General features: G+C 36.0%; 2 protein-coding genes and 1 pseudogene across 11 annotated transcripts in view; all 3 read left to right on the top strand.

Annotated features, from left to right (window-relative positions):
* FNBP4 (formin binding protein 4) overlaps nucleotides 1-13,899 on the top strand; it is a 30,901-nt gene extending 17,002 nt beyond the window's left edge. For both annotated transcript variants that reach the window (XM_039869354.1, XM_039869355.1), the window contains exons 13-17: nucleotides 3,399-3,709; nucleotides 3,837-3,981; nucleotides 4,360-4,703; nucleotides 10,792-10,949; nucleotides 12,827-13,899. In XM_039869354.1, the coding sequence (XP_039725288.1) occupies nucleotides 3,399-3,709; nucleotides 3,837-3,981; nucleotides 4,360-4,703; nucleotides 10,792-10,949; nucleotides 12,827-12,917 (1,049 nt within the window). In that variant the 3' untranslated portion in view covers nucleotides 12,918-13,899. The remainder of the gene's footprint in view (nucleotides 1-3,398; nucleotides 3,710-3,836; nucleotides 3,982-4,359; nucleotides 4,704-10,791; nucleotides 10,950-12,826) is intronic.
* Nucleotides 1,673-1,791, top strand: LOC120609597 (uncharacterized; annotated as a pseudogene).
* A 1,186-nt stretch (nucleotides 13,900-15,085) lies between the features above and the next one.
* Nucleotides 15,086-24,031, top strand: part of AGBL2 (AGBL carboxypeptidase 2) — a 30,516-nt gene continuing 21,570 nt past the window's right edge. Inside the window, exons 1-7 of one of the 9 annotated variants that reach the window (XM_039869343.1) lie at nucleotides 15,090-15,713; nucleotides 15,892-16,032; nucleotides 16,287-16,350; nucleotides 17,400-17,534; nucleotides 20,163-20,216; nucleotides 20,981-21,166; nucleotides 23,092-23,199. In XM_039869343.1, coding sequence (XP_039725277.1) covers nucleotides 15,690-15,713; nucleotides 15,892-16,032; nucleotides 16,287-16,350; nucleotides 17,400-17,534; nucleotides 20,163-20,216; nucleotides 20,981-21,166; nucleotides 23,092-23,199 — 712 coding nt within the window. In that variant the 5' untranslated portion in view covers nucleotides 15,090-15,689. Of the gene's footprint in view, nucleotides 15,714-15,891; nucleotides 16,033-16,286; nucleotides 16,351-17,399; nucleotides 17,535-20,162; nucleotides 20,217-20,977; nucleotides 21,167-23,091; nucleotides 23,200-24,031 lie in introns of all 9 variants that reach the window. The other 8 variants (XM_039869346.1, XM_039869342.1, XM_039869349.1 and 5 more) reach the window with 8 other exon arrangements.

Genomic DNA, 24,031 nt, shown 5'->3' with positions numbered 1-24,031 from the left:
TGCAGTGATAATTCTATAGCATAGCAAAAGGATGGTTTTATTCTACTTCATATTTCAGAAACATATTTTCTCAAGTTACAGGGTATTAACTGTTTTCACAAAGATAATTTTTTATTTTTTTCCCCGTTCTTTTGGTAGCAATGATAGATATTTCTAGTAAGTTGGTTTTATTGTTTGCTTTTTAGTGGTTAGTGAACTGAAGAGGCTTGATGGTGGTTTTGGGTAGGTGATTCCACTCTTGACCACTGTCTAATGTTCCTTTCTTGTATGTTCCAAAGCTGAATATTCGAGAATTACCAACTCTTAAGTGTTCTGTGATCACCTTAGTTAAGTATTAAGTTATTACCTCCTTTTGTTGATGATACACACAGTTGGTACTGTCTGGTAAAGTAAAGACCTTGAGACATTCTCGTCTGATGAGTAAAACAAACGTAGTTATGCTGTAGGAAAAAGCCCTTGATAAACTAGCTTATGTTCTTCAGCCTCTTTATTGAAAGCCACTAAAACTACATAATAAACTTGATCTAAATAAAATCCAAATTTGTACTTAGGTCTTTGGGATTCAAGAGCAATACCAATCAATATTTTAAACCTATGAAGTTGATATAATACATGCTTTTTGTCAGCCAAGCAGTGGTTAAAACCACTTTTTAAAGAAGAAAAATGACTACACTATGAGGAGCAAGGAAGTTCCAGAGTTCTGTTTATACAAATTCTTATTTATTGTTTAGTTTTTTAAATTAATATGTTTTTAAAGATGAGTGATCTTTCAAGATACCCAGTATATCTGTCTGTCTTACTGGGCTCGTCACTTAGGAAAAATTTAGCTGCTTTTCAAAAAAAAAGTCTCTATAGAACCTATTATTTATATAATAACTTGCTTTAAATTGCTAAACTGGTCTCTTGACTTAAAATATTAAGCAAAATTTTCTTTTGGGAAAAAAGATGCATAGAAAGGATATGTTCTTGAAAAATTCAGAATTTGTATCCTCACACTATTCTGTCCTTAAGCTCATAGTTTTAAAATCTATTAGCACACAATAAAAGCTGTTTATACCATTTTACTCTCTCCTTGGACTTCAAACTGAATATTCTCCTAAATGGCTGAATATACCAATGGGATTAAATTTAGAAATGAAGAAAAGTAACATATAATAATGATGTCTATGGATATTCAGACCAGGATTTCTTGAAGTTTTTCATATTTAAGCTAAAGGAAATAATTATGACTATTAAGACACAGCTTTTATGTTTTGAGTTACTGTAGTTTGGGATTCAGATATTAACTCAAAATGTGCTCCTTATTTGCTAAATTTATCAAGTCCAGTTTATCACATTTACACAAAGTTTAATTAGCTTTGATGGTGGTCGTAAACCACATTATTAGTCTTGAATCTGTTGTGTTTCCTTGAATTTCTCTGCATAGCAACATATCACCATCATAATTGTCTCTATATTGCATTATGCTTCTAGTTGAGAAATCTACCAATATATAAAATTGGACATTTTAATTTACCTACCCATTGTGGTTAGTTTAGTAGAAGGAAGTTTAATAAGATATTAATCTCCAATGTTTGTTATCTTAGTTCTGAGGTAATCTTGATGTACTGTTATGTAATGTAGTAGACTGCTTGATCTTACCCAGACTTTATTTGTCTAAAAGTTATTGTGTTATTACAGCCATGCCACCCTGAACGTGCCCGATCTCGTCTCATCTCGGAAGCTAAGCAGGGTCAGGCCTGGTTAGTACTTGGGTGGGAGACCACCTAGGAATACCAGGTGCTGTAGGTGTTAAAAAATAAAATAAAATAAAAATAAAAGTTATTGTGTAAATTCATATTAGATATGATCAAATACAAAAGTCGAATGACACATTTGAAGTCTTATCTAGAAAACTGCATTCCTGTTTTCTGGTGAATGTTTTCAGTGCTCTTTTCCTTAGTAGTAAAGAACTCACTCTCAGTAACCAACCATGTGAATCATGTTCTTAAAGTCTTTTACATAATGTATCATTTATCTGTTCCATGAAAAGCTATTTTAAAAGCCAAATGCTTCATGGTCACTTCAGTTTTACCTTGTCGAGTGCCAGTGTGGTGTGTTTTGAGCAAAGTAAAGTAAAAGGCCGTATCCTTGTCCCAGAGCCTTTTATAGATACAACTCTTATCTAATCCACCGCTTTTGACCGTGAAATTTAACAGGTGGCTGCATCTGGATCTCTACTCCATGAAAAGTGATATTTATTTGACCAAAATTTCTAAAGCTCTTGGACTCCTGATATTTCACCAGAACATCTTGGTAAAATAGCACTAGACTAGAAGTCATACCTGGCCACTAAGAGCTGTTTGATCTTGGGCAAGTTATATCCCTCCTGGGTTTCATTACCTTTAAAATGAGAGAGTTAAACTAGATGATTTCTCATGTCTCTTCTACTCCTAAATTCTATGGTTTTTAGGGAGAAAAACCCCTTCAGCATTCCTGGGATATATACCTAATAGTCCCATATATTGTGAAACTTCCCTATTGACGATAAAGAGGGATGGGGAAGGCTACAAGTAAGTATATCCTCCTATTTTCTCTAATCCTTAAAGCTTTTCCCAGCAGAAAAGGAATAGAAATAACTGTGGCTTTTGCAAAATAGAGGAAAGTTGATCCCACAACTTTTCAGTTGTAATTTCTTAACTCAGATTTCAACAGCCATTTCAAATCCTCTGCATCTTCTAACACCTTTTGTGGGTGTCTTATATTTACCTTGAAGATTTGTTCTCTTAAATTTTCCTTTTCTCATTATAGAAATAAATTACCCTCCCTGATTTGTGTTGCTATGATTTAGCAGATGAATGTAATTCACACAGAGGTGCAAAGGAATGACGATAGCACCTTGCAAATGGATTTTAAATTTTAGTAACCCAAGTTAATTAAAATGGGTTGAATTTGTGTGTTTAGAATGAGTACTTCTCTGGGTCATCCTCACTTATTTAGTTCGCTGAAAAATGAAATACGTGGAATCAGTATTGCAAATGCACATCATTCACTCGCCTCGTCACGTTTAATGACAGACTGTTTTACCTTCTGTTCTGTATGTTAAAACTGAATGTATTTTCAGATGACCTAATTTCTCATTGGGTCGATGCGATGTGCTTCATTTACTCATCCATAAATCTGGACCCAAAGAACAAGACTAGTATTTCATAGCTGGAGTGAGTGCTAACTATAAGGTTTATAGATGTATCTTTCCATGGAAACCATTTTTGAACTGAGTTGTTTAATATTTCAGTGACCTCAATGTAGAATAGATCTGTGTGTTAGATTTTATCTCACCAAGCAATTGAACATTTCTGTAAATATAAACCATGGAGTTTTTGTCTTGCTTTTTCCCTGACTCCTGTTTGTTTTCATAGGTTCTCTTTGTAAAGAGTCTTTTTCTGGCCAAGTTTCTTCTTCATCACTCATGCCACTTACTCCATTTTGGACCCTCCTTCAGTCAAATGTGCCTGTGCTTCAACCTCCATTACCTTTGGAAATGCCACCACCCCCACCTCCACCCCCAGAATCTCCTCCACCCCCTCCCCCTCCCCCGCCTCCTGTGGAAGATGGCGAGATCCAGGAGGTAGAGATGGAGGATGAGGGAAGTGAGGAGCCTCCTGCCCCAGGAACAGAGGAGGATACTCCACTGAAACCCTCTACACAAACCACAGTTGTAACTAGCCAGGTGAGAAATGTCATTTGGCACTCTGAAGAGTTTTTGGGAACCAAGACATGATTAACACCATGTTTTATTTTAGAAGAGAATGTTTAACTAGGACCTCTAGCCACTGACTAGAATCTTTGTGTTTCAGAGTTCAGTCGATTCTACTGTCTCTAGTTCTCCTTCCACTAAAGCGATAAAGAGAAAAGCTACAGAAATTAATACTGCAGTGGTTCAAAGGTCAGCTACCATTGGTAGTTCTCCGGTCCTCTACAGCCAGCCAGCTATAGCTACGGGTAAGCATTGTGATTAAAATGTGTTTTCCTCAATAGATTATCTTTGTTTCCAGACTTAGATATCATAAATTAATGTCAGAAGGCTATTCATTGTAAAACTATATACATTTCAGTTACTAAATAGTTCAGTTCAGTTACTAAACTATTTGGCATGTATCCTTCCAGATTGTTTTCTGTACATTTACATCAGTGATTTTGATGTTTAAGTACCTTAATACTAAAGTATTCAAAAATTAATATTTTACTACTAGAAAATATGGCTATTTTTTTGAGGAAAAGATATATTATTTTGTAGGTGATTATAGGAAATTCTTCATTTCCCTTTTCTTTTCCTTGTTTATGGCTTTATCATAAAAGTTTCATTTTGATTTCTGTTAGGTCACCAGACAACAGGAACTGGACAGCAGTCTGCAGGGATTGGACACCAGGCAATATCTGTTAGCCATCCAGCAACAGGAATGGGTCATCAGGCCAGAGGACTGAGCCTGCAGTCCAATTACCTAGGATTAGCATCAGCTCCTGCAATTATGAGCTATGCCGAATGTTCTGTCCCAATGGCAGTGACTGCTCCCACACTGCAGCCAGTCCAGGCCCGAAGTGCTGTGCCTGCCACTGCCATTATAGAACCACCACCTCCTCCTCCCCCTCCCCCTCCTCCTCCACCACCACCAGCTCCCAAAATGCCACCACCTGAGAAGACGAAAAAAGGAAAGAAAGATAAGGTATGTAAATCTCTCTTTACATTTTTATTTTTAAAAATTCTTATTAAGGTGATATTCATATAAAATTAACCATGTTAAAATGTACAATTTAGTGGCATTTAGTACATTTACATTGTGCAGCCACCACCTCTGTCTAGTTACATACCATCTTCATCATCTCAAGAGAAAAACTTTGTACCGATTAGATTCTAGTCAGTGGCTAGAAGTCCTCATCACCCCCTTACCCCAGCCTGTGGGAACCACCAATCTGCTTTCTGTCTCTCTGGATTTACCTATTCTGCAGTCATGCATGTGTGAACTTTTATGTCTGGCTTCCTTTATTTAGCACATTATTTTTGAGACTTATCCATGTTGTAGCATGTATCAGTATTTCATTCCTTTTATAGCTGAATAACAATAGTCCATTGTGTGTATATGCCACAATTTGTTTATCCGTTCATCCATTGATAGACATACGGATTGTTTTATACCTTTTGGCTATTGTGAGCAGTACCAATATGAACATGCATATGAGTACATGAATATTGAGTACTTGTTTTCATTTCTTTTGAGTGTATATTTAGAAGTAGAATTGCTGGGTCATATGATAATTCTGTGTTTTAACTTCTCGAACTGCCAGAGTTTTTTCATAGTGGCCAAACCATTTTACAGTACCACTAGCAATGTACAGAGGTTTCATATCTCCACATGCTCACCAACACTTATTATTTCCCATTTAAAAAAATTAATATACCAATCTTAGTGGCTATTAAGTGGTATCTTAACGTGGTTTTGATTCCTTTTTCTCTAGTGAGTAATTATGTTGCACATCTTTTCCTTTTCCTGTTGGCCATTTGTTTATCTTTGTAGAATTGTCTGTGTAAGTCGTTTGTTTTTTAATTGGGTGGTTTGTCTTTTATTGTTGAATTGTCAAGAGTTACATATGTATCATAGGTACATGTCCCTTATAAGATATATGGTTTGCAAATATTTTATTTCACTCTGTGCGTTGCCTTTTCATTCTGATAGTGTCCTTTGGTACACAAAAGATTTTAATTTTGATAAAGTCCAACTTAACTTTTTTTTTCATTTTTGCTTGTGCTTTTTGTGTCATATCTAAGAATTCATTGCCAAATCCAAGGTTATGAAAATTTACCCCTATGTTTTCTTCTAAGAGTTATATGGTTCTAGTACTTAAATTTAGATTGCTCATCCATTTTAATTAATTTTTGTTTATGGTGTCAGGTAAGGTCCATTTCATCCTCTTGAATGTGGACGTGCTTTTGTCTCAGCACCATTTGTTTAAAAGACCATTATTTCCCCATTGAATGGAAGACTTTATTTAAAATCAGTTCACCATAGATGTATGGGGTTTTTTCTGGACTTTCAGTTCTATTCCATTGGTCTATATGCCTGTACCACAATGTTTTGATTACTATAGCTTTGTGATATGTTTTGAAATTGAGAAGTAAGAGTTCTCTAACTTTATACTTTTTCAATATTGGCTGTTCAGGCCCTTTAATAATTTTATATGAATTTAAAGATCAGCTTTTCCATTTCTGCATAAAGGGCCAATGGAATTTTAATAGGGATTGCATTTACTCTTTTGATTGCTTGGGTCACATTGCTATCTTAACAATACTGAGTGAATCTTTCAGTCCATGAACACAAGATTCCTTTGTATTTATTTAGGTCTTCAATTTATTCCAGCAGTGTTTGATAGTTTTCAGTGTACAAGTGTTTCACCTTGGTTAAATTCATTCTCAGGTATTTGATTCTTTTGGATGCTATTGTAAGTGATATTGTTTCAATTTACTTGAATTTACTCTTATCATTATAATGTGCTTTATCTTTTATAACTGTTTTTGACTTAGTCTATTTTGTTTTGTACTGTTACAGTTACCCTTGGTATATAGTTATTCTTGGTTACTGTTAGCATGGAATATATTTTTCTGTCCCTTCACCTCAAACCTGTGTGTGTTCTTAGATATAGAATGGATTTCTTGCAGGCATCATCAGTTGGATTCTGTTTTGTTTTGTTTTTTAATCCATTCTTCCGGCATAAGAAGAATTTAATCCATTTACAATAGTAAATTACTAACTTAATATTAGTAATTACTGATAGATAATGACCTACTATAGCTATTCGTGTGTGTGTGTGCATGTCTTACAGCTTTTTTGGCCCTTGTTTCCTCTCTTACCGCCTGCTTTTAAGATTTTTCAGTGACATTTTTATTCCTTTTTTGTTTCCTTTGTGTGTTTTCTATATTTTCTTTGTGATTATTGTGGGAATTTTATATTACATGCTAAAGTTTAAGTCCTTTAGCATTTCTCATAGGACAAATCTAGCAATAATGAACTTCCTCAGCTTTTGTTTTATCTAAGAAGGGCTTAATTTCTCCCTCATTTTTGAAGGACAGTTTTGCCTGGCATATAAGTCTCAGTTGATAGGTTTTTCTTTGATCACTTTAAACATATCATCCCCCTGCCTTATAGCCTGCAAGGTTTCGGCCAGAAATCTCGTGATGTTATTGAGAAGCCCTTGTACAGACAAGTCACTTTTCTTTTGCTGCTTTTAAGATTCCATCTTTGGCTTTTGACTAAATATATATCTAAGTGTAGGGTCTTTGGGGATTTGTCCTAGGTGGAGTTAATTAGGCCACTTGGATATGTATCTCCATGTATTTCCTTAAATTCGGGAAGTTTTTGGCCATTATTTGTTCAAATGAGCTCTCTGCTCTTTTCTCTCCTTCTGGGATTCCCATAATGTATATGTTGGTCTAATTGATGGTGTCCTATAGGTCATTAGACTCTTCACTTTGTTTTATCTTTTTTGTTCCTCAGACTTAATTTCAAATGACTTACTAATTTTGCTGATCTTTTTTCTGACTATTGGAGTCTTCTGTTGAAACTAATGAATTTTTCAATTCAGTTAATAGAATTTTCAGCTGTAGAATTTCTATTTGGTTCTTTTTTTATAATTATCTAACTCTTTGTTGATGTTTGTTTATATATAATTTTTCTTATTTTCTTCAGTTATTTTGCCTATGTTTTCTTTTAGCTCCTGAGCACTTCTAAGACAATTGTTTTAAATACTGTCCAGTAAGTCTGAAGCATGTGTTTCTTTATAGTTGGTTTCTAGAGATTTGTTTTGTTCCTTTGAATGGCAATGTTTCTCAGTTTTTTTCGTATGCTTTGTGATCTTTTCTTGAAAATTGGGCATTTGACAGAACAGCTGTCTCTCCCAGTCTTTGCACACTGGCTCTCTATAGAGAAAGACCTCGGTTAATGAGGCAGTGACAGGCCAGAACATTTTATACATTCCAGTCTTCCTTCAGTCCTGAGGGAGGGAGCTGAGAACTGGGCCACTTTATTCTAACCCCATTGGGGAAGACAGTCCTGCAACTACAAGCAAACATACCACAAAATTTCTTACCATTTGAGTGGCTTTTTCTTGATTGTTTTCTTTTGGTTGCTGCAGATCTTTGACTGTTTTCCAGAGTTCCCACAATGCCATTTTAGTTGGTCTGTGTATTTGTTTATGTAATGTTTCCATGGGGGAATAAGGGCCTGGAGCTTCCTATTCTGCCATCTTTTAAACATCATCCTCATGGGCACCTTTGAGGGCCCTGATTGCCCTAAGAAACTTTCTCAACAGTTTTTCCTCCCCGTGTTGGTAGTGTGTTGTTTGCCTCAACTGTAATCATTTGCCCCAGGGGTTAACAAGACAAATTCATTTGCCTTACAGTGGTTCAGGTAACCTTCCTGAATGAGTTTTGAGTTCACACAAAATAGACAAGATATTTCCGGATTGAAGCACTGGTCCAAGTTGGTACCATGGTTCCAGAAATTATCTAGAAGTGAAGTAAATATAAATATTAACAGTGACAATTAGGACAATGTCTTGAATAGACTATTGTCAAGGTATTCACTGTGGTGAGTAGCATATACAGGTCTCTTGAGCCAACATACTGTTTTATCAAATCCATGTCTTTAGTTTATCTACCAGTCCACTATACTATTCATTATTTATACAATTAAATATTAGAACAACTGGTACTCAGGAATCATTTCTCTTATGGCCTTCTTTGGCACTCTGCCTCCAGTCCTCCAAGAGAGGTAGTTAACTACTTCCTCCTCTGTTCATTCAACAAGTAATTTTTTAGCCAGTAATGCTTTTATGGTCTAATAGTTTTTAAAATACAGAATTGTAAGCTATATCATTTTTACATACCTGATATCTGAAAACAAACGATGACCCTTCTCTTTGTTGTTACAAGGCATTTTTAAAGAATATAAAATGTATACTTAATGCCTTTAATGTTCAAGAATATTTGAGACCAATATATATTTTTAGTCTTTTTGCTGAAGTTTTGCATGCAGCTTAATAGAAAATAAACTAGAAAAAGAAGTTCTAACCATTTAATCTTTATTCCTCTGACTGCAGTGTTCCCCTCTTTAAAAATGTGCTCAAACAGCCAGTGCAACTCTGGGTACATGTTTTGAATGTGATAGACAAAATATAACTTCTAAAATAAAACTTATTTTATCATAATAGATATGAATCAACTGTGCTAAGAATACATGAAACCTTATAGAAATCTCAGTGAAACAGCAGTGACTCTACCTAGATCTGTAGTTTTTAATCATGTTTGCAGATGTTCAGTGAGAGATTACACCCCAGTGAGCCCTCTGTGCACACTTGACCGTTATTCATCCATGTTACTTTGTACTCATTTGATCCCATGCTAGCCCAGAATGGGCCTTGCTAGAAGGTTGTGTATGCAGTGAGTCAGGTTGTATCACAGGTGAAATGACCAATGAAATATAGGAAGATATGTGGAGCTGAAGGTAGATGGTATATGGGCAGTCATTTCCCTGGAAAGTTAAGAACTGTCAATGACGGTCAAAAAATAGAGTATGGAGCAAGGAGCCACGTAATTTTTAAAAAAGTTAAAAATATTAAGCTTATTTTTCTTTTCAGATCTTTGGAGACTTAATCAAGAAATGTGTTTGCCTCGAGGCAAACACAGGCTGGAAAAATAGCCTGGACCCCATATCCAGTTCTCACACAAGCACGACTTGCAACCACACCTATCATTTGAGTGCCTGCTTGTTGTGCCTATAGTGTAGCCTGGTCAGATCTTTAAGCATACGGCTTGAACAGGGATACAAATTGGTTTTATCAGTGTCTAATACATACAGTGGCTCTCTAATTTCCCATACACTTTCAACAAGTGTATTTCCAGTGCATACTATTTGTCAGGCATTCTCCCTAGGAGCTTGGGGTTTAGTAATAAATCGAACAAACAAAATCTTGGATTTTGTAGAGCTTCCCTTATGGCCAGATGAGGTTGAGAAGTGGGAACAGAGCTGTCGAGATAGATAAGCAAGTAAAGCTTCAGTGTTTTAAAATGTAGTGAAAAATATTAGTGTAAGAGGACAGAAAGTGGTGTTTGGGAGGTGCCGCTATTTCAGATAGGGTGGTGAGAGAAGGCCACTTCGCTAAGATGCCATTGATCAGAGCCTGAAGGTCGTGGAAGAGCAAACCATCTGGGATATATAGTTCTATTTTTGCAAGTATCACAAATATTTTTTTACTACAAGAGTGCACCTTTATTATAGACAATTTAGAAAATGAAGGTAAGCCAAAAGAAGAAAAATAAAATTTATTATACCTCCCGTTAGAACTCATCTCATCGTTCATATTTTGCTATATCTCCTTGCTCTGTTTTATATTTAATAGTTGGCATTGACTTTGTTGCTCTTTCCAGAAAAGCTGGTCATTTGTTTCTCAGCTCTATTTTTCACTTGATGTTAACACAGTCTATTTAAAATTTGCAAAAAGAAACACTATTTCTGAGATGAGATAAAGGCCGCAGTTTTGAATTCCATAGAATAAGGCTAAAGGAAAGTTTTCTGGCCTGATTTCATAAAATAACCACATTTACAGTTTGGCAAGAACTTAGAATGGTATTTACTTTGTGTTTCTGTTCTTCCGATCTTAAAGTTCACTTATTCCTTAGCGCTAAGGGAAGATCCCGATGTCATGTGGAGGACTCATTTCTTTGTGTTTTATACTCCTTCTGACCTTTAAACTTTGTTACAGGCGAAGAAGAGCAAAACCAAAATGCCATCTCTGGTAAAGAAGTGGCAGAGTATCCAGCGTGAGTTAGATGAAGAGGAGAACTCTAGTTCCAGTGAAGAGGACCGGGAATCAACTGCACAGAAGCGAATTGAAGAGTGGAAACAACAGCAGCTGGTCAGGTAAAAGAAAAGAGACCGCAGGAGGGGTGGGTTGTGGTTAATTCATAGAAATATTTATAAAAATTATGGCTTAGCCTTTTTTCAAAATCAGAACTATCAGTGTTGTAATACTTTCTCTCACTGATTGTTCACCTTAGATAAAGGACTATCTTAACACAGCATACCAGGAAAAATAAGGCATTTCCATTTACCACCTAGAGACATTCTCTTTTATGTATGTTTTTTTCCATTCCTTTTATATAAATTTTACATAAGTAAAATGAAGAGAAGAAAACTTCATTAGAAATTTTAATGAGAATTTAAACATAGCTAACCTAAATTTTTATTCCTTATTTTCCTGGTTTTGAAAGTGTACATACTGAAATGAGCAACATTCTTCTAATGCACTTAATTGTTCAGTTGTCCTGCATAACCTGGAACACACTCATCTCATAAGTAGTGATACTAGAGTTCAAATCCATCTTTGACAGGTTCTAGCTTATCCTCACTTCTGGCTCTTGTACTTGCAACATCCGTAAATGAAGTACTTAGGAAAACAATTGGGAGAGGACAGCCTTTCTTTGCTTCATAATTCAAAATATTTTTTTTTGCCTTGTTTTTCTTTCTTTTTTTAAAATTAATTTATTTATTTTGTTATGGTGACATCTGTAAAACATTTTCATTTTATATATAAACACCATAGGCATAATCATTCTAATGAATTTTATTTGTTTCTAAAATACCTATTTCTCTACACCTGGTTTCAGGGTGTCTACTTATGAATCCTATCAAATAAGTTTGATCATACAGCATCATAAAACTTGAAAAGATTCCTGTCACGTGTTTTCTTAGGAAAATGAGATGGTTTAGGTTCTCGTAACAAAATATTGGTTGAAGTTGTTCGTTTTGAATGAGAATATTATATTTCCTTTTTGTCCTTAGAAAATATTTACTCATCAATCTTAAATTTGAGAAAATTCATCTTGAATATAGTTCTCTTAACACCTGTCGTCTGAGGTTTTACTTTTTTGATCAATTTTATCATAATTAGAATCTCTAGTGCCACTATCTGTCTCTGCATTTATCTTCTGGTTTGTCTAATATTTGCAAAAGAAAACAAGACTATGAAGATGTCTCCAGACTTAATTTTTACTTCTTTGAAAGATGATGCACTATTTGGGCAACAAAATAAGAAAAGGATGGTATTAGTGACATTTATTTTACTTTTGTGTCATCCTTGTAGGTGATTCTATTCATTTTTTTATTTTAGTCATTTTTAGTATTGCTGGGAATTGAATGATGATTAATTCCTACAGTGATGAAATAACAGACTATTTCAAGATGATGGGAAAATCACAAAGATTCTATATTGTATCTTAGATTATTTTAGATTGATAAGTCTAGTGCATCCATTCTGGTAGATAGAACCTGAGTTTTAACCTATTTTCTAAATAATTGAAAAAACCATGAGATATCAATTCTTACAAATACAACTGATCAAAAGAGAATCTCAAAAAAATTAGGTCCAAAGGTCCTTATAGTGTATTGGAGGTTAAATATATCTTCCTTAAAGAATCAGAACTTCTAGGGACTAAGAAAAACTTTTACAAAAATGTGTTTTATTTCTTCAATGTGACTTTAATGGATACTGAAGATACATAAAAATAAATATGCAATTACATATACATGAAACTGTATGAAATGTGAGTGTATCTTTGGTTGACCCATCAGAGGAAATTTGATGAATATGCTAGTACTTGGCTGAGAAACTTGAAGCGTTTTCATGAACATAAATGTGACATCAGATTTTCAGTTTCAATTAGAGATTTTTACTTGCTAGGAAGTAAAGAGTTTCAGTCTTTTTCTTTCCAGTGAAGTAATGTGTGTTGTTTTCACAGTGGCATGGCAGAGAGAAATGCTAATTTTGAAGCCCTTCCTGAGGATTGGCGAGCAAGACTGAAGAGAAGGAAAATGGCTCCAAACACATAGTTGTGTTTTTTGTTTTTTTTTTTTTAATTTTTAAATTTTTATTATTGATTTTTTTGTGCGTGTGTTCAGTTCAGAGTCTTAACCTGTTTTACTGTTGTCAATAAACTATAAATGTTATGAGGGAGAGTAAATGAATTTCCTGGGCAAGAGCATACACATACAAAGTTTTCACATTTGTGAAATGTAATTTTTCTGTTTTGCTGAGGTGAGGTGACTGAATGCTTTCACTTGGCTGCCTTTATTCTCACACTGGCAAACTCAGCATGCTAGGTACATTAACCTCATCAGTCTCGAACATGTGATGTGGCTCATGAGTATGACACCTCTCTAGAGGACTCACTGACAAAAAATGAAGGCTTTTCCTGCATAATGGAGGCTCATTTAGTTCCTAGTGTGCCTCTCTCTCGTAACTTCTTCAGAACAAGTGCAATTAAGAAGGCAGCTCTGTATTCTACCTTGCTTACCTGGGATTATCAGAATCTCTTTCTGACCTCTTCCTCTAGTCTGCCACCTCTGAAGTGCTAAGGTATATCAAGTTGTTTACCTTGTGCTGACAGATGGCCACACTATAGAGTTCTTTCTCACATTCTAGAACTGATAGCTCAGTCATTTCATATACTAGGTGAAATATTTAAATTTCAGTACAGGCAGCAGCAGCAGCAGATGTTCATACCTGATTTTGAGAATGTCCCCCTCACATCTGTGGCAGTAAATGTAACAAGAGCCACTGTATGTATTGATGTGTCTCCATTGTTCTTTCCGAGATTCACCTACCTTTTATGTGTGAACGTATTGTCCATAAAATTCCAGTATTTAAAAAGCAGTTTACTGTTCTGTACTTTCTATTGTATCACAATCAGGTAAAAGTCACTTTAAACTGAAGAAAAGGCAAATTGTGTTTTAAAGCTGTTTGTATTTCTCCAGTTTCTGACCTTGTAAATTTGTATATATACATTAATAAAGCTTTTTTTATACTTCTGAATGACTATCCTTTTATATCCTTTTACTCTTCTAAACCACAATTATATAACTAAGACATTTTAAGTCAATTCTTAATCGTTTTTTTCTAATCAAATATAGTATAAGGTGTATCCAAACATTAACGAACAGCCCTCTAGAAAAAGGAGCAGCAGGATCTTGAGTTGGTTGTGGGGCGAAGGGACTGGAAGAGGACAGAGTTAGAAAAATGCTTCTAGAACCTGAAAATGCAGGATGTGGTTCCATAGTGTAGCGGTTAGCATGTCTGCTCTACACGCAGAAGGTCCTGGGTTCACACCCCAATGGAGCCACAGTCCATGGTCTAAGGCCATGCCACCCTGAACAAGCTGGATGTCTGATCTCAGAAGCTAAGCAGGGTCGGCCCAGTTAGTACTTGGATAGACGACCACCTAGGAAGACCAGGTCCTGTAAGCATTTAAAAAAAAAAAATCTTACTAGAACCAGAAAATACTGCATGACTTAAATTTTGAAGTTTATATTCTATAATATTAGCTAATGTTTGATCTACTGAAATCCTGTAAATGTCATGTTAACATTTTGAATAAATAAAGGAGCTTTGTTTCCCTCTGATTATAAAAATAATATATCCTTATGGTTATATTCGTATAAACTTAACCAAAGACAACAATTAAGAGTTTGAATTTTATGCCAGTATTCTTAAATGCATATAATTTAAAATTTTTATCTAATGTCATGTATTCTAGTGTGTCGGATTTTACCCCATTATACAAATATTGGAGTGACCTTTTGCATATAAATCGTTTCTCTTGTAATCGCATAGAGCAGATTTCTGGAAATGGAGCTGCTAAAGCTTTTGTTGTAACAGTATTCCAGACTTGTAGAAATGTCTACAGAGCACCAGTGCCTTCTGTCACTATCCTACCAGAATGGAGCATTTTTAAAAATCTGGCAATTTGGTAGTCAAAATGTGCGGTTTTTAATATGCTAACTTTATTTTTTTTTTCAATGTATAAAGTAATTTTTCAAATTCTAGCTCTGAGGAGGAGAGAATATAATAGGTGAAAGGAGAGCAGCACCCCTCGAGCAACACTTAACGGTTACTGAAAGCTAAGGAACAGCAAAGAAGTTTAGAATTGGCTTTGTATTCATCAAACCCAATATCGATTCTCCAGAAGCGGGTCTGCAGTACTGTACGAAAGGAAGATTGAGCCTGAATCAGCTGTTGCTGCAACGATGCTAGTCTTTCCCGGGTTCCCCACCTTCCTGGAGGCAGAGCCTCGCTCCCCGGAAGCTCGGGGCCACCCCGCCTTCCCGCTTCCGTTTCACAGTTGCTAGGCTACCAGGGCCCTAGCAGAAAACGGTGGGGCGGTGTGTTCTCCGTGTCCTCTGCACGGTAGTCTGCTGGGCTTCGTACCTGCCCAGAGGTGGCCTCCCACCTCGTCCAGGACTTGTTGCCACAGGCGCCGCACCCACACCTATTCCCCAGGACGGACCGGAGCGCGGAGGCGATCGCACCCTTTCCTCTGCCTTTCTAGGAAACCTACGCCACTCCCCTCACCCTTTTGGATCCCCTTCACCACCTTTCCCCGGACCAGGAAGTCCTGAACCCCTGAATTTCGTTTTTTAGAGCCCACTCTCTGGGCACCTTATATTTCATTTTCTTCTAGCCCGAAACAACTCGCCAGATCCCCGTTTTTTTCACTTTCCTGCGGCGTCCTGGTGTTGGCCATCTTTCTCATATTTCTCCTCTGGGAGAGGGAAGCATGGGGCCTGCTATGGTCCTGGCGCCTCGGGAGGAGGAGGCTGGAAGGCATGCCGCCCTCCCTAATTCCTCAGGTGCGCCTCCGGGCCTCAGAGTGGGAACCATCAGCCAGGCCTTTCCGAGGAGAGGATGAGTTGTCAGGGAAGACGGAATGATGTGACAGGGTTTCCTAAAATCGCTTGTGCTGCGGGGGTGCAGGATGGGAGTGGAGAATATGGGCAGTTTTTTCAGTAGGCTTGTTCTGTTTTTTAGCTTCTCCTGTGTAATCAGCTGCCCTCTTGGAAATTGAGCAGGCAGGGGTTGTGGCCGGATGCCGATGTCACTGACTGGTCTTCAGTATACCAATACAGAAGTAACATGTTCCCAGCATTGGAAACAGAGCTAAAGCAGGAGGTCGGTACACACCCCTCTCCAGGAACCCCACAGAAATCCAATACTAAATCAGAGATGTATCCTGGTGACATCTTTTTCTAGCTGAAGATTTTGATCCCCAAGGTAGAATAATTTGCATGAATGTCTTTCACTTGATTTGTTTACAGAATTCCTCAGGTATACTGTCCTCTGCAACCGTGCTTGGGTACCCTTTGTTAAGAGTTCAGTATTTTTTGAAGGGACTTTCCTGATTGAGATGGCCTTTCCTTTCACAGACTCTTCCTGATCCCTATGAAGACTTTATGTACCGTCACCTCCAGTACTATGGTTACTTTAAAGGTAATATCTCATTCTTATTTAGCATCACCTTTCCTGGGTTCATGAAGTAAATTGTTTGATTAACTGGGAGAGTTATATTTGAATAAACTAATGGTGAACTTTCCAGCACCGTTAATGAAAACTACTTCCTTTCCCCATTGATCTGTTATGTAATCTCTGTTGAGGATACATGTATACAAAGGTCTCCTTCTCTATCCTTGCAGAAATACTACCCATTGTTAATACATTATATGACATTAAAATGGTCTTGATATCTGGAAAGACATGTCCTCCAATCTTACTGTTCTTCAAAGATGTCTTGAATACTCTTGCCTTTTTATATAATTTTAGAATTGTCATGTGATGTTAAAATATTATTGGGATTGCATTAAATCTATAGAATCTAATTTCACAAGAACTGAGATTTTGCCAATACTGGGTTCTCCATCTATGTACATAATCTAATTCTCCATTTTATTTAGGTCTTCCTTACTATCTCCCAATAAAGATTTCAATTTTTTCATAGAACTTCATTTCTTTATGCTATTATAAATGGTATCTTTTTAAATTTTGATTTTCTAACTTTGTTCCTCATATTTAGAAATAAAATTAAGTTTTTACATTGATTTTATTTCTATCAATCTTGTTAAACTTTCTTATTAACTATTTCATTTTTTAAGTGATTACTAATTGGTTAAAAACTGAATTTCCAGTTTGCCAGATTCAGCAGAACCCTCAGGACAAAGCAGCTTTGGGCATCAGGGCTCCACTCAGTACCAGCCTTCACTTGGTTATGGCTCTCTTCTTGGCTGCTCTGATAGCTACCAGGTCTTTCTGCCTCCCAAACTCTTTCTCTTTTCCACTATACCATGCTGCTTCTCAAGAGTCCTCCGCACTATAAAATGGAGAAAATACTGTTTAACTAAAGTAAATTAGAATGTGAAAGCTCTTTGGAAAATGGGAAGTATTTATTGTAAAGGTCTATGGTAGTGGGGGTTTTGGTATTGACCTAGATGTTAGAAGCGATGAGCTAGCTTTCCAGCACCTTTAATTAAACTGCCTATTCTTAGCTCAGAGAGGCAGTTTACCAAACTCAGCTACGCAACAGCATGTTTGGAAGAATAATCCCCGATTCGTCTTGAGTGGCTCTTTTGGGGAAAGAGATGATTTGATACCAGACCCCCTGCAAAAGGAGAAGCTTCTATGTAAGTAATAATCAGTGTGTATGGCCCCCAAAACCTTCGCTGCCTTGAGCAACTGCACCAGGTATTCAAGAGAACATGGCCTAACACAGGAGAAGCCAAAGGAGCAACCTTGGCCAGTTTCTGATGTCACTTAAAAATGTTCTCTCTAGATCTACTTTGGACTGTAGGTTTAAATTAAAATACTGTACATTCTAGATTATCTCTCTCCCAGTCATTGGAAAATTTGTTAAGACTCTTTGGTCAACAGTAAAACATTGACTTTTCACACAGTTTTGATAGACATGTTTGCTTAAGAGTGGCAAAAAATCAGTCCGACTGGCATAAGCAAAATAATTTTCACAAGGATTCCATATGTTTATTTTAGAATCTAAGGACAGGGATGGAGCTGAATTTGTCCCTCAATACGTACCCAACGAAACATCAATTCACTTCTCTTTGCTCCACATCCTCCCCATCTCCAGTCCATTCTACCATTATTTCTCACTATTGAAGCAGCTGCATAATTATTCTCTTGGCTTCTTCTCTTGTTCCTTGATCCCTCTTTCCAGTGTATTTTTACACAGCAGTGTGCTTTTCTCATTTGAAAATCTGCTTGTGTCCCTGTTCTAGTAAAAACTTTTGAATGATAAAGACCCAAAAGCCATAAAATATAATATTGATAATGTTTACAGCAAAAATTTTAACTTCGCATTGAAAAAAGTACCATCAGTAAGTGACTATTTGACTTGGGAGTTTTGCATCGAGGCATTATGTCATCTGTTTCTTGAAATGTTTTTATTTAATTGCTTTATGGAAAATGTGAGAAAGCTTAAGTTTATATTTGTTAAATTTTTACTGCCATCCTCAAGTCAGATATGTCTTTACATTTTTTAAAAATACTGAAGTGTTCCACTAGATTAATGTTTTCCTGTCCTAGATGGCTAGGATTCTAGAGAATTAAATATAAATTTTTTCAATACAAAAAAGCAAAAGTACCATCAATAAAGGAAAATTACAAACTGAAAAAAAATTTGTGACAAATACATCAGAGAATTAACTTCCTTAACATTTACAGCTCTTACAAATCAATATGTAAAAGATGACCAAATAGAAAAATGGTCAAGAGACATGAGCAAGTTGGTAATAGAAAAACAAATACAGATGATCAATAAGCTTTATGAAAAGATGCTTAATTTCACCTCTAAAGATACAAATCAAAATGTCAAGTTACCATTTTTTAAATTATGAGATTTGGGCCAAAAACCTTTTTAAAAAAAATTATACCTAGTGTAGGTAGAGTACTCTCCAACACTGCTGTTAGGTATGTGGGTAGGAAGACTGTTTTAGGAAGGCCATTTGGTAATACCTGAGAAATTTGAAACAGTGCTTAACCCTGATATAGTAATTCCATTTTCAGATATATATCTTATATGTTTACTCCACCCTGGTGCCTGGAAGACTCTTCCATTCTGTGTCCCAGAGCTCCTGGCAGGGAGTAGAAAGGCAAGGATTGAACAAAAGACATACTGGTCAAGGTGGGATGGCTCAGTTTCCTCCTGCTCTCTTCGCTGACACTCAGAATACCATTGATAAGAAACAACTGCTAGTCTTAATATAATAAAAAACATAAAGTGAAAAATCAGCTCGTAGAAGTACACATACAATGTGAATGAGTTTTAGAGTGTAATTGATAACCTGATACCTTTTTTTTTCCTCTTTTGATCATCAGAGTGAGAAAGATATTTTTTCTTTATAGGAAAGCATTTATTATGTGTGGGGTTTTTTTAATGACAAAGTACAAGGGCAAAAAGGAATGAGTTACATTCAAATAGTAGAAAAAAACACAAAAATTAAACTAAAAGCTCTTCCTAACTCCATCCCCAATATAGCCACTGTTGTTATTCTTTCCAGGAAAAAAAATTTTATATATATATATATCCTCATGTGTCTATACTTTCTTTTTAATTGCTCACAGGGGATCCTATACACAATCTTTACTTTGTTTTTTTTTTTGTTTAATAATAGAGCCTTTCATATAAGCACACACAGAAAAAGCTACCTCATTCCTTTTAAGGGGACCTGCAGTATTCCATCTCATTAATGTGTCATAATTACTTTAACTTCCCTTTTGGTGGATGGTTGTTTCCACGTTTTAATTATTTTGATCATTGTTGCAATGAGCATCTTTGTATGTATCTTGACGAGTTTTTGTGAGAAAATCTATGAAGTAAATTCTTAGTAGTGGGATTCCTGGATCAAGAGTATGTATATTTTAAATCTTACCACATACTGCCAAAGTGCTTTCCAGAATGGTTGCACCAATTTGCCTTCTTGGAAGCAGTTTCTGAGAGTACTGTCTACTTACACCTTTGCCAGGATGCCTGTGAAAACATGTAAATGTTTTTCCTATTAGGTAAAAAACTAAATATTTCCTCGTCATTTTGATTTACATTTCTTTATAAGTAAGATTGAGTAGCTTTACCATATCTTCAAATGTTGATTGCCTCTCCCCTCTCCCCAGTTAAACAGTGGGTTAAAGATTTAGAGATGGAAATAGTGGGGGTGGAGGGTGGAAAAGGTAGGGGAAAGAGGACAAAGAAAAGATAAAGTTCCCTGAGACAAACCGTGCTGCCTCCTTTCTCTTTCTAGGGCCCTCCTGTCTCTCTTCAGCTATGCACAGACAGATAGAAGCTGTGAGCAGAGGTATTTCACGTCCTTCCAGACTAGAAAACGCAAACTCCTTTATGGGAACATGTCCTCGCCCCCTCCTCTCCCCACCAGACCTAAGAATCACCACCACACCAAGGGGGCCTTCAGCCTTTCCTTCCCCCTTCCATTTTCTTTCTTTTTATTCCTCCTCTCATTTCCTTTCTTTTTCTTTATCTGTGAAAGCCTTTCTTTTCTTCCCTTTTTTCTCATTCTCTATTTCCCAAGAGCTCTTCTCTTCTGAGCATTCTCACTCCTCCGCCCCTTCCCTTTTCATCCTGTTTTATGTGTGTCCTTTGAACGGTTGTATTACGGACTTGACATTTAATTTGTAGGTTGTCTCACTGAAGTTAATAGTTTTATGTACATTTTTCTAAAATGCTCACAGGCAAAATGAAAGTTTCCTCTCACCTCGCCCTAAAGTAATAAAACACATTGTTTTTAGTCATTTGTAACTCGCTATTGGAATGTCTTATACCCCTTACCTCTGATTTAAAAAACAAACAAGCTTCTTCTAACTTACTCTTAGATCTTACATTTAAATACTTAATAGACTATGCAGAATTGTAACTTAACATTTTATAGTTTCGATGCTGTCATCCTGGGCTAAAATCTCCTTGAAGGAGAAACATACCATAGGATTGCACACCTGTGCCCATATTTCAATACAGCGCTTAAAGTTACTGAGCTGTTATAGTTGAGCGCAAAAGTCTCCAAGGAATAAAAGGAAGCTGTTCACTCTTTCTCTTTCCCTTTAGCAGATTCCTTTATGCTGAGTTCACCACTTCTCAAGAGCAGACAGCTTCTTCATGATGAGTTTGGTGAAGTAAACACACGTCTTCGAGAACCCCGAGATCTCTTTGCCTTTTTCTCTGGTAGTGGGCCACTGCAGGCTCCAAGGTGGCCAATAGAATGTGAGGTCATCAAGGAAAACATTCATCATATTGGTAATGTGACTTACTCGTCATAGTCTTGCTGTTCTGACAGACTTTATTATGAGGCCTCACCGTCCTGAATGCTGAAGTACAAGGCAGGACAGATTCAACATCTCTTAGCTCACCCCGAAGTGATGAAGACCTAGGAAACTGATACACACTCACCAAAGTCAGAAGTTACACTAATGTGTAAACTGAACTGTTTCTGAGGTCGTTGGAATGGGAGGAGACCCTGTGAGAGGCCAAATATACTTAGATCTGTTTTCTAGATTATTTCTATCTCAGTATTAATATGCTTGGTTGAGTTTATAACAGTTGTATTTTTACTAGCCTTGGTATAATTAACAAACATTAAATATGCCAGAGCATAGCTTTTACTATTCTTAATTATATTTTGAGTCTATGGGAGTTTTTTTATAGGAACGGTAAAGACTTCTTTTATGACATTGCCAGTCATACCTATGAGCTATTGGTGCAAGTACGATCTTTAGCATTCATTTTATGTAACATTTTCAGAAGCAGATTTCATTAAAAAGTGGAGACTTTTCTAATTGCTGGAACATTTATATCTATCGAACATCATGTCTCTGTTCTAGACTTCTGGATAAACTACTGGATGTTTCAGATTTTCTCACTTCCCTCTTATAATATTTATTCAATAACTATTTATTAAGCATCTACCATATGGTAAGTACAGCGCTTGGTGTTGGAGATATAGTGATGAACACAATGGAGACACCCAAAGCTCATAGACTAGTATGAAGTTAAGCAGAGAGCTTGGTCTCTTTAGGAGCGCTTAGCCCCAGCCTGGAAGATCAGTGAGGGTTTCCAAGAGTTGACATGTATCTGAGCTCTAAAGGATGAGTTAGAAGTGATCCAGTTGAGAGGGTCAAAGAAAAGTATTCCAATTATAAGAAACAAAAAGAGCATGATGTGTCTGAACAACCATGGAGCACTGAGTGTGAAAGACGAGATAACGATGAAAATGTAGAGACAGGCTCAGTGTCTTAACCAGGGACAGAACTGCTCTTTGGGTTCAGAAATGCATGTGTTGGGCGTGGGGTACATTTTGAGTTGGCATGGTAGCTGAACAGTCTTAAGGTCATCTGTCCCTACCCTGTACAATTTTTAGAGAAAAGTCCAAGTTGATCCAGCCAAACGATAGGATTTTACCATTCTCTTTATAAAATAGACTAAGAAAATTCCTGTGAGGATTTTGGACTCGGTTCTAAGAGGGAAACAGAAGTGGAAAACGAATTTAATATCCAAGTTATTGCAGTGGTAATCCACTAAACCACTAAATCTTTAAAAAAGTAATTGTAAAAAACTTTTAAGGAAATTTAATGGCAATCACTTTACAGTTTAAACCAAGTTGTCAAAGCCTCATCAATCCCCATCACCTTAAAGGAAAGAAAATAGCATTGTCTTACTGAGTTGTGTCTCTTTATGCCCTTGGCTTTGATCAGTGGCTATTGTACTTAAAATGATATTGAGAAATTGCCTGAATTCCATATAAGAAACCCTTTAAAACTGAATGTTGATGAAAAAGCCTTGTTTCCTCTGAAACAATTGATATCCTTGTTGCTCAATGGTAATAAAAATATGTATCTGATCATATTTTCCTGATTTTAAAAGGAAATTCATTACCAAATATTGAAGAGTTATTAAAGCAACTATTTTGACTTTTCTGGTTATTTTTTAAGTCTTCTATTTAAAGTTTATGCTTTTATTATATATGCTCTTTGTCAAAAGTCTCCCCATAGTCTTTATGGAAAGAAGCAAGACATAATTTATAAACAAACTGGAAGCTAGGGTGGGGATTAGGTTTGATTCAACAAAACTAGCCATTTAAATAATTATTATAATTTTATATCAGTTCTGATAAAGTACCTTTTACAATATTTCTTATTTTGTACTTTTTAAATGTCTTGTTTCAGAGGGAGTTCCACCCGAACCAGAATATTTCTATCAACCTACAGGAAATGAAAAGGTACCAGAAATTGTAGGAGAGGAAAAAGGCACAGTTGTCTATCAATTAGATTCAGGTATTGTCATTACACTGAACAGTGAGCAATTAATCATGACAAAGTGATAATAAATAATCATGACAAGATTATAAATATTTTCTATAATAAATGTGATTTTTTTTAAATCCATAATTTAGTGATAAATTATCTTTTCCAGACCCATCTGAATGAGAGCCCTGGTATTCATGACCAATCAGCTTTAAAATTTTAATCTTTTTTTTTTTCATGACAGTACTTTTTTCTTAATAGTTCTAAGTCCATTTTATAGCTTCTTCCTTGTTATTCCCCTTCCTGAAATTTAGATGTTGGATCTTTGGGGAACTTGCACTTCTTTTCTCCACCTCCTGTATATACTTCAGTGAGTACTTTATATTATGTGCATATGACTGTCATTGACTATGTGGTTTTCTGCATTCAGTTTCAGGCTTCCTAGGGGTAGAATCCATGTCTTTTATAAAAGCGTGTGGAACACTGTACCCAACAACAACAAAATACACATTCTTTCAAGGGCACATGGTAGATCCCCAGGATACACCATATGCTAGGTTGTAATGCAAGTCTTAATACATATTATTTAAGAGGATTGAAAATAAATAAATAAATACATAAATAAATACCTACTCTTTTCTCTGATATTTAAAAATAAATAAATAAATAAATAAATAAAAAAGATTGAGATGATATATTCTCTGATGACAATAAAATTAAATTAGAAATCAACAACAGAATGACATTCGGGAAATCTACAAATATTTGGAAATTGAGCAACACATTTCTAAGAAACCCGTGAGTTAAATCACAAGGAGAGTTAAAAAATATTTTGAAGTGACAAAGTAAAACAGCATATCAA

This window comes from Pteropus medius, unplaced genomic scaffold, assembly GCF_902729225.1.
Source record: "Pteropus medius unplaced genomic scaffold, Ma_sr-lr_union100, whole genome shotgun sequence".
NCBI classification, from domain to species: Eukaryota; Metazoa; Chordata; class Mammalia; order Chiroptera; family Pteropodidae; genus Pteropus; species Pteropus medius.
This window is presented reverse-complemented; position numbering and strand designations above follow the sequence as displayed.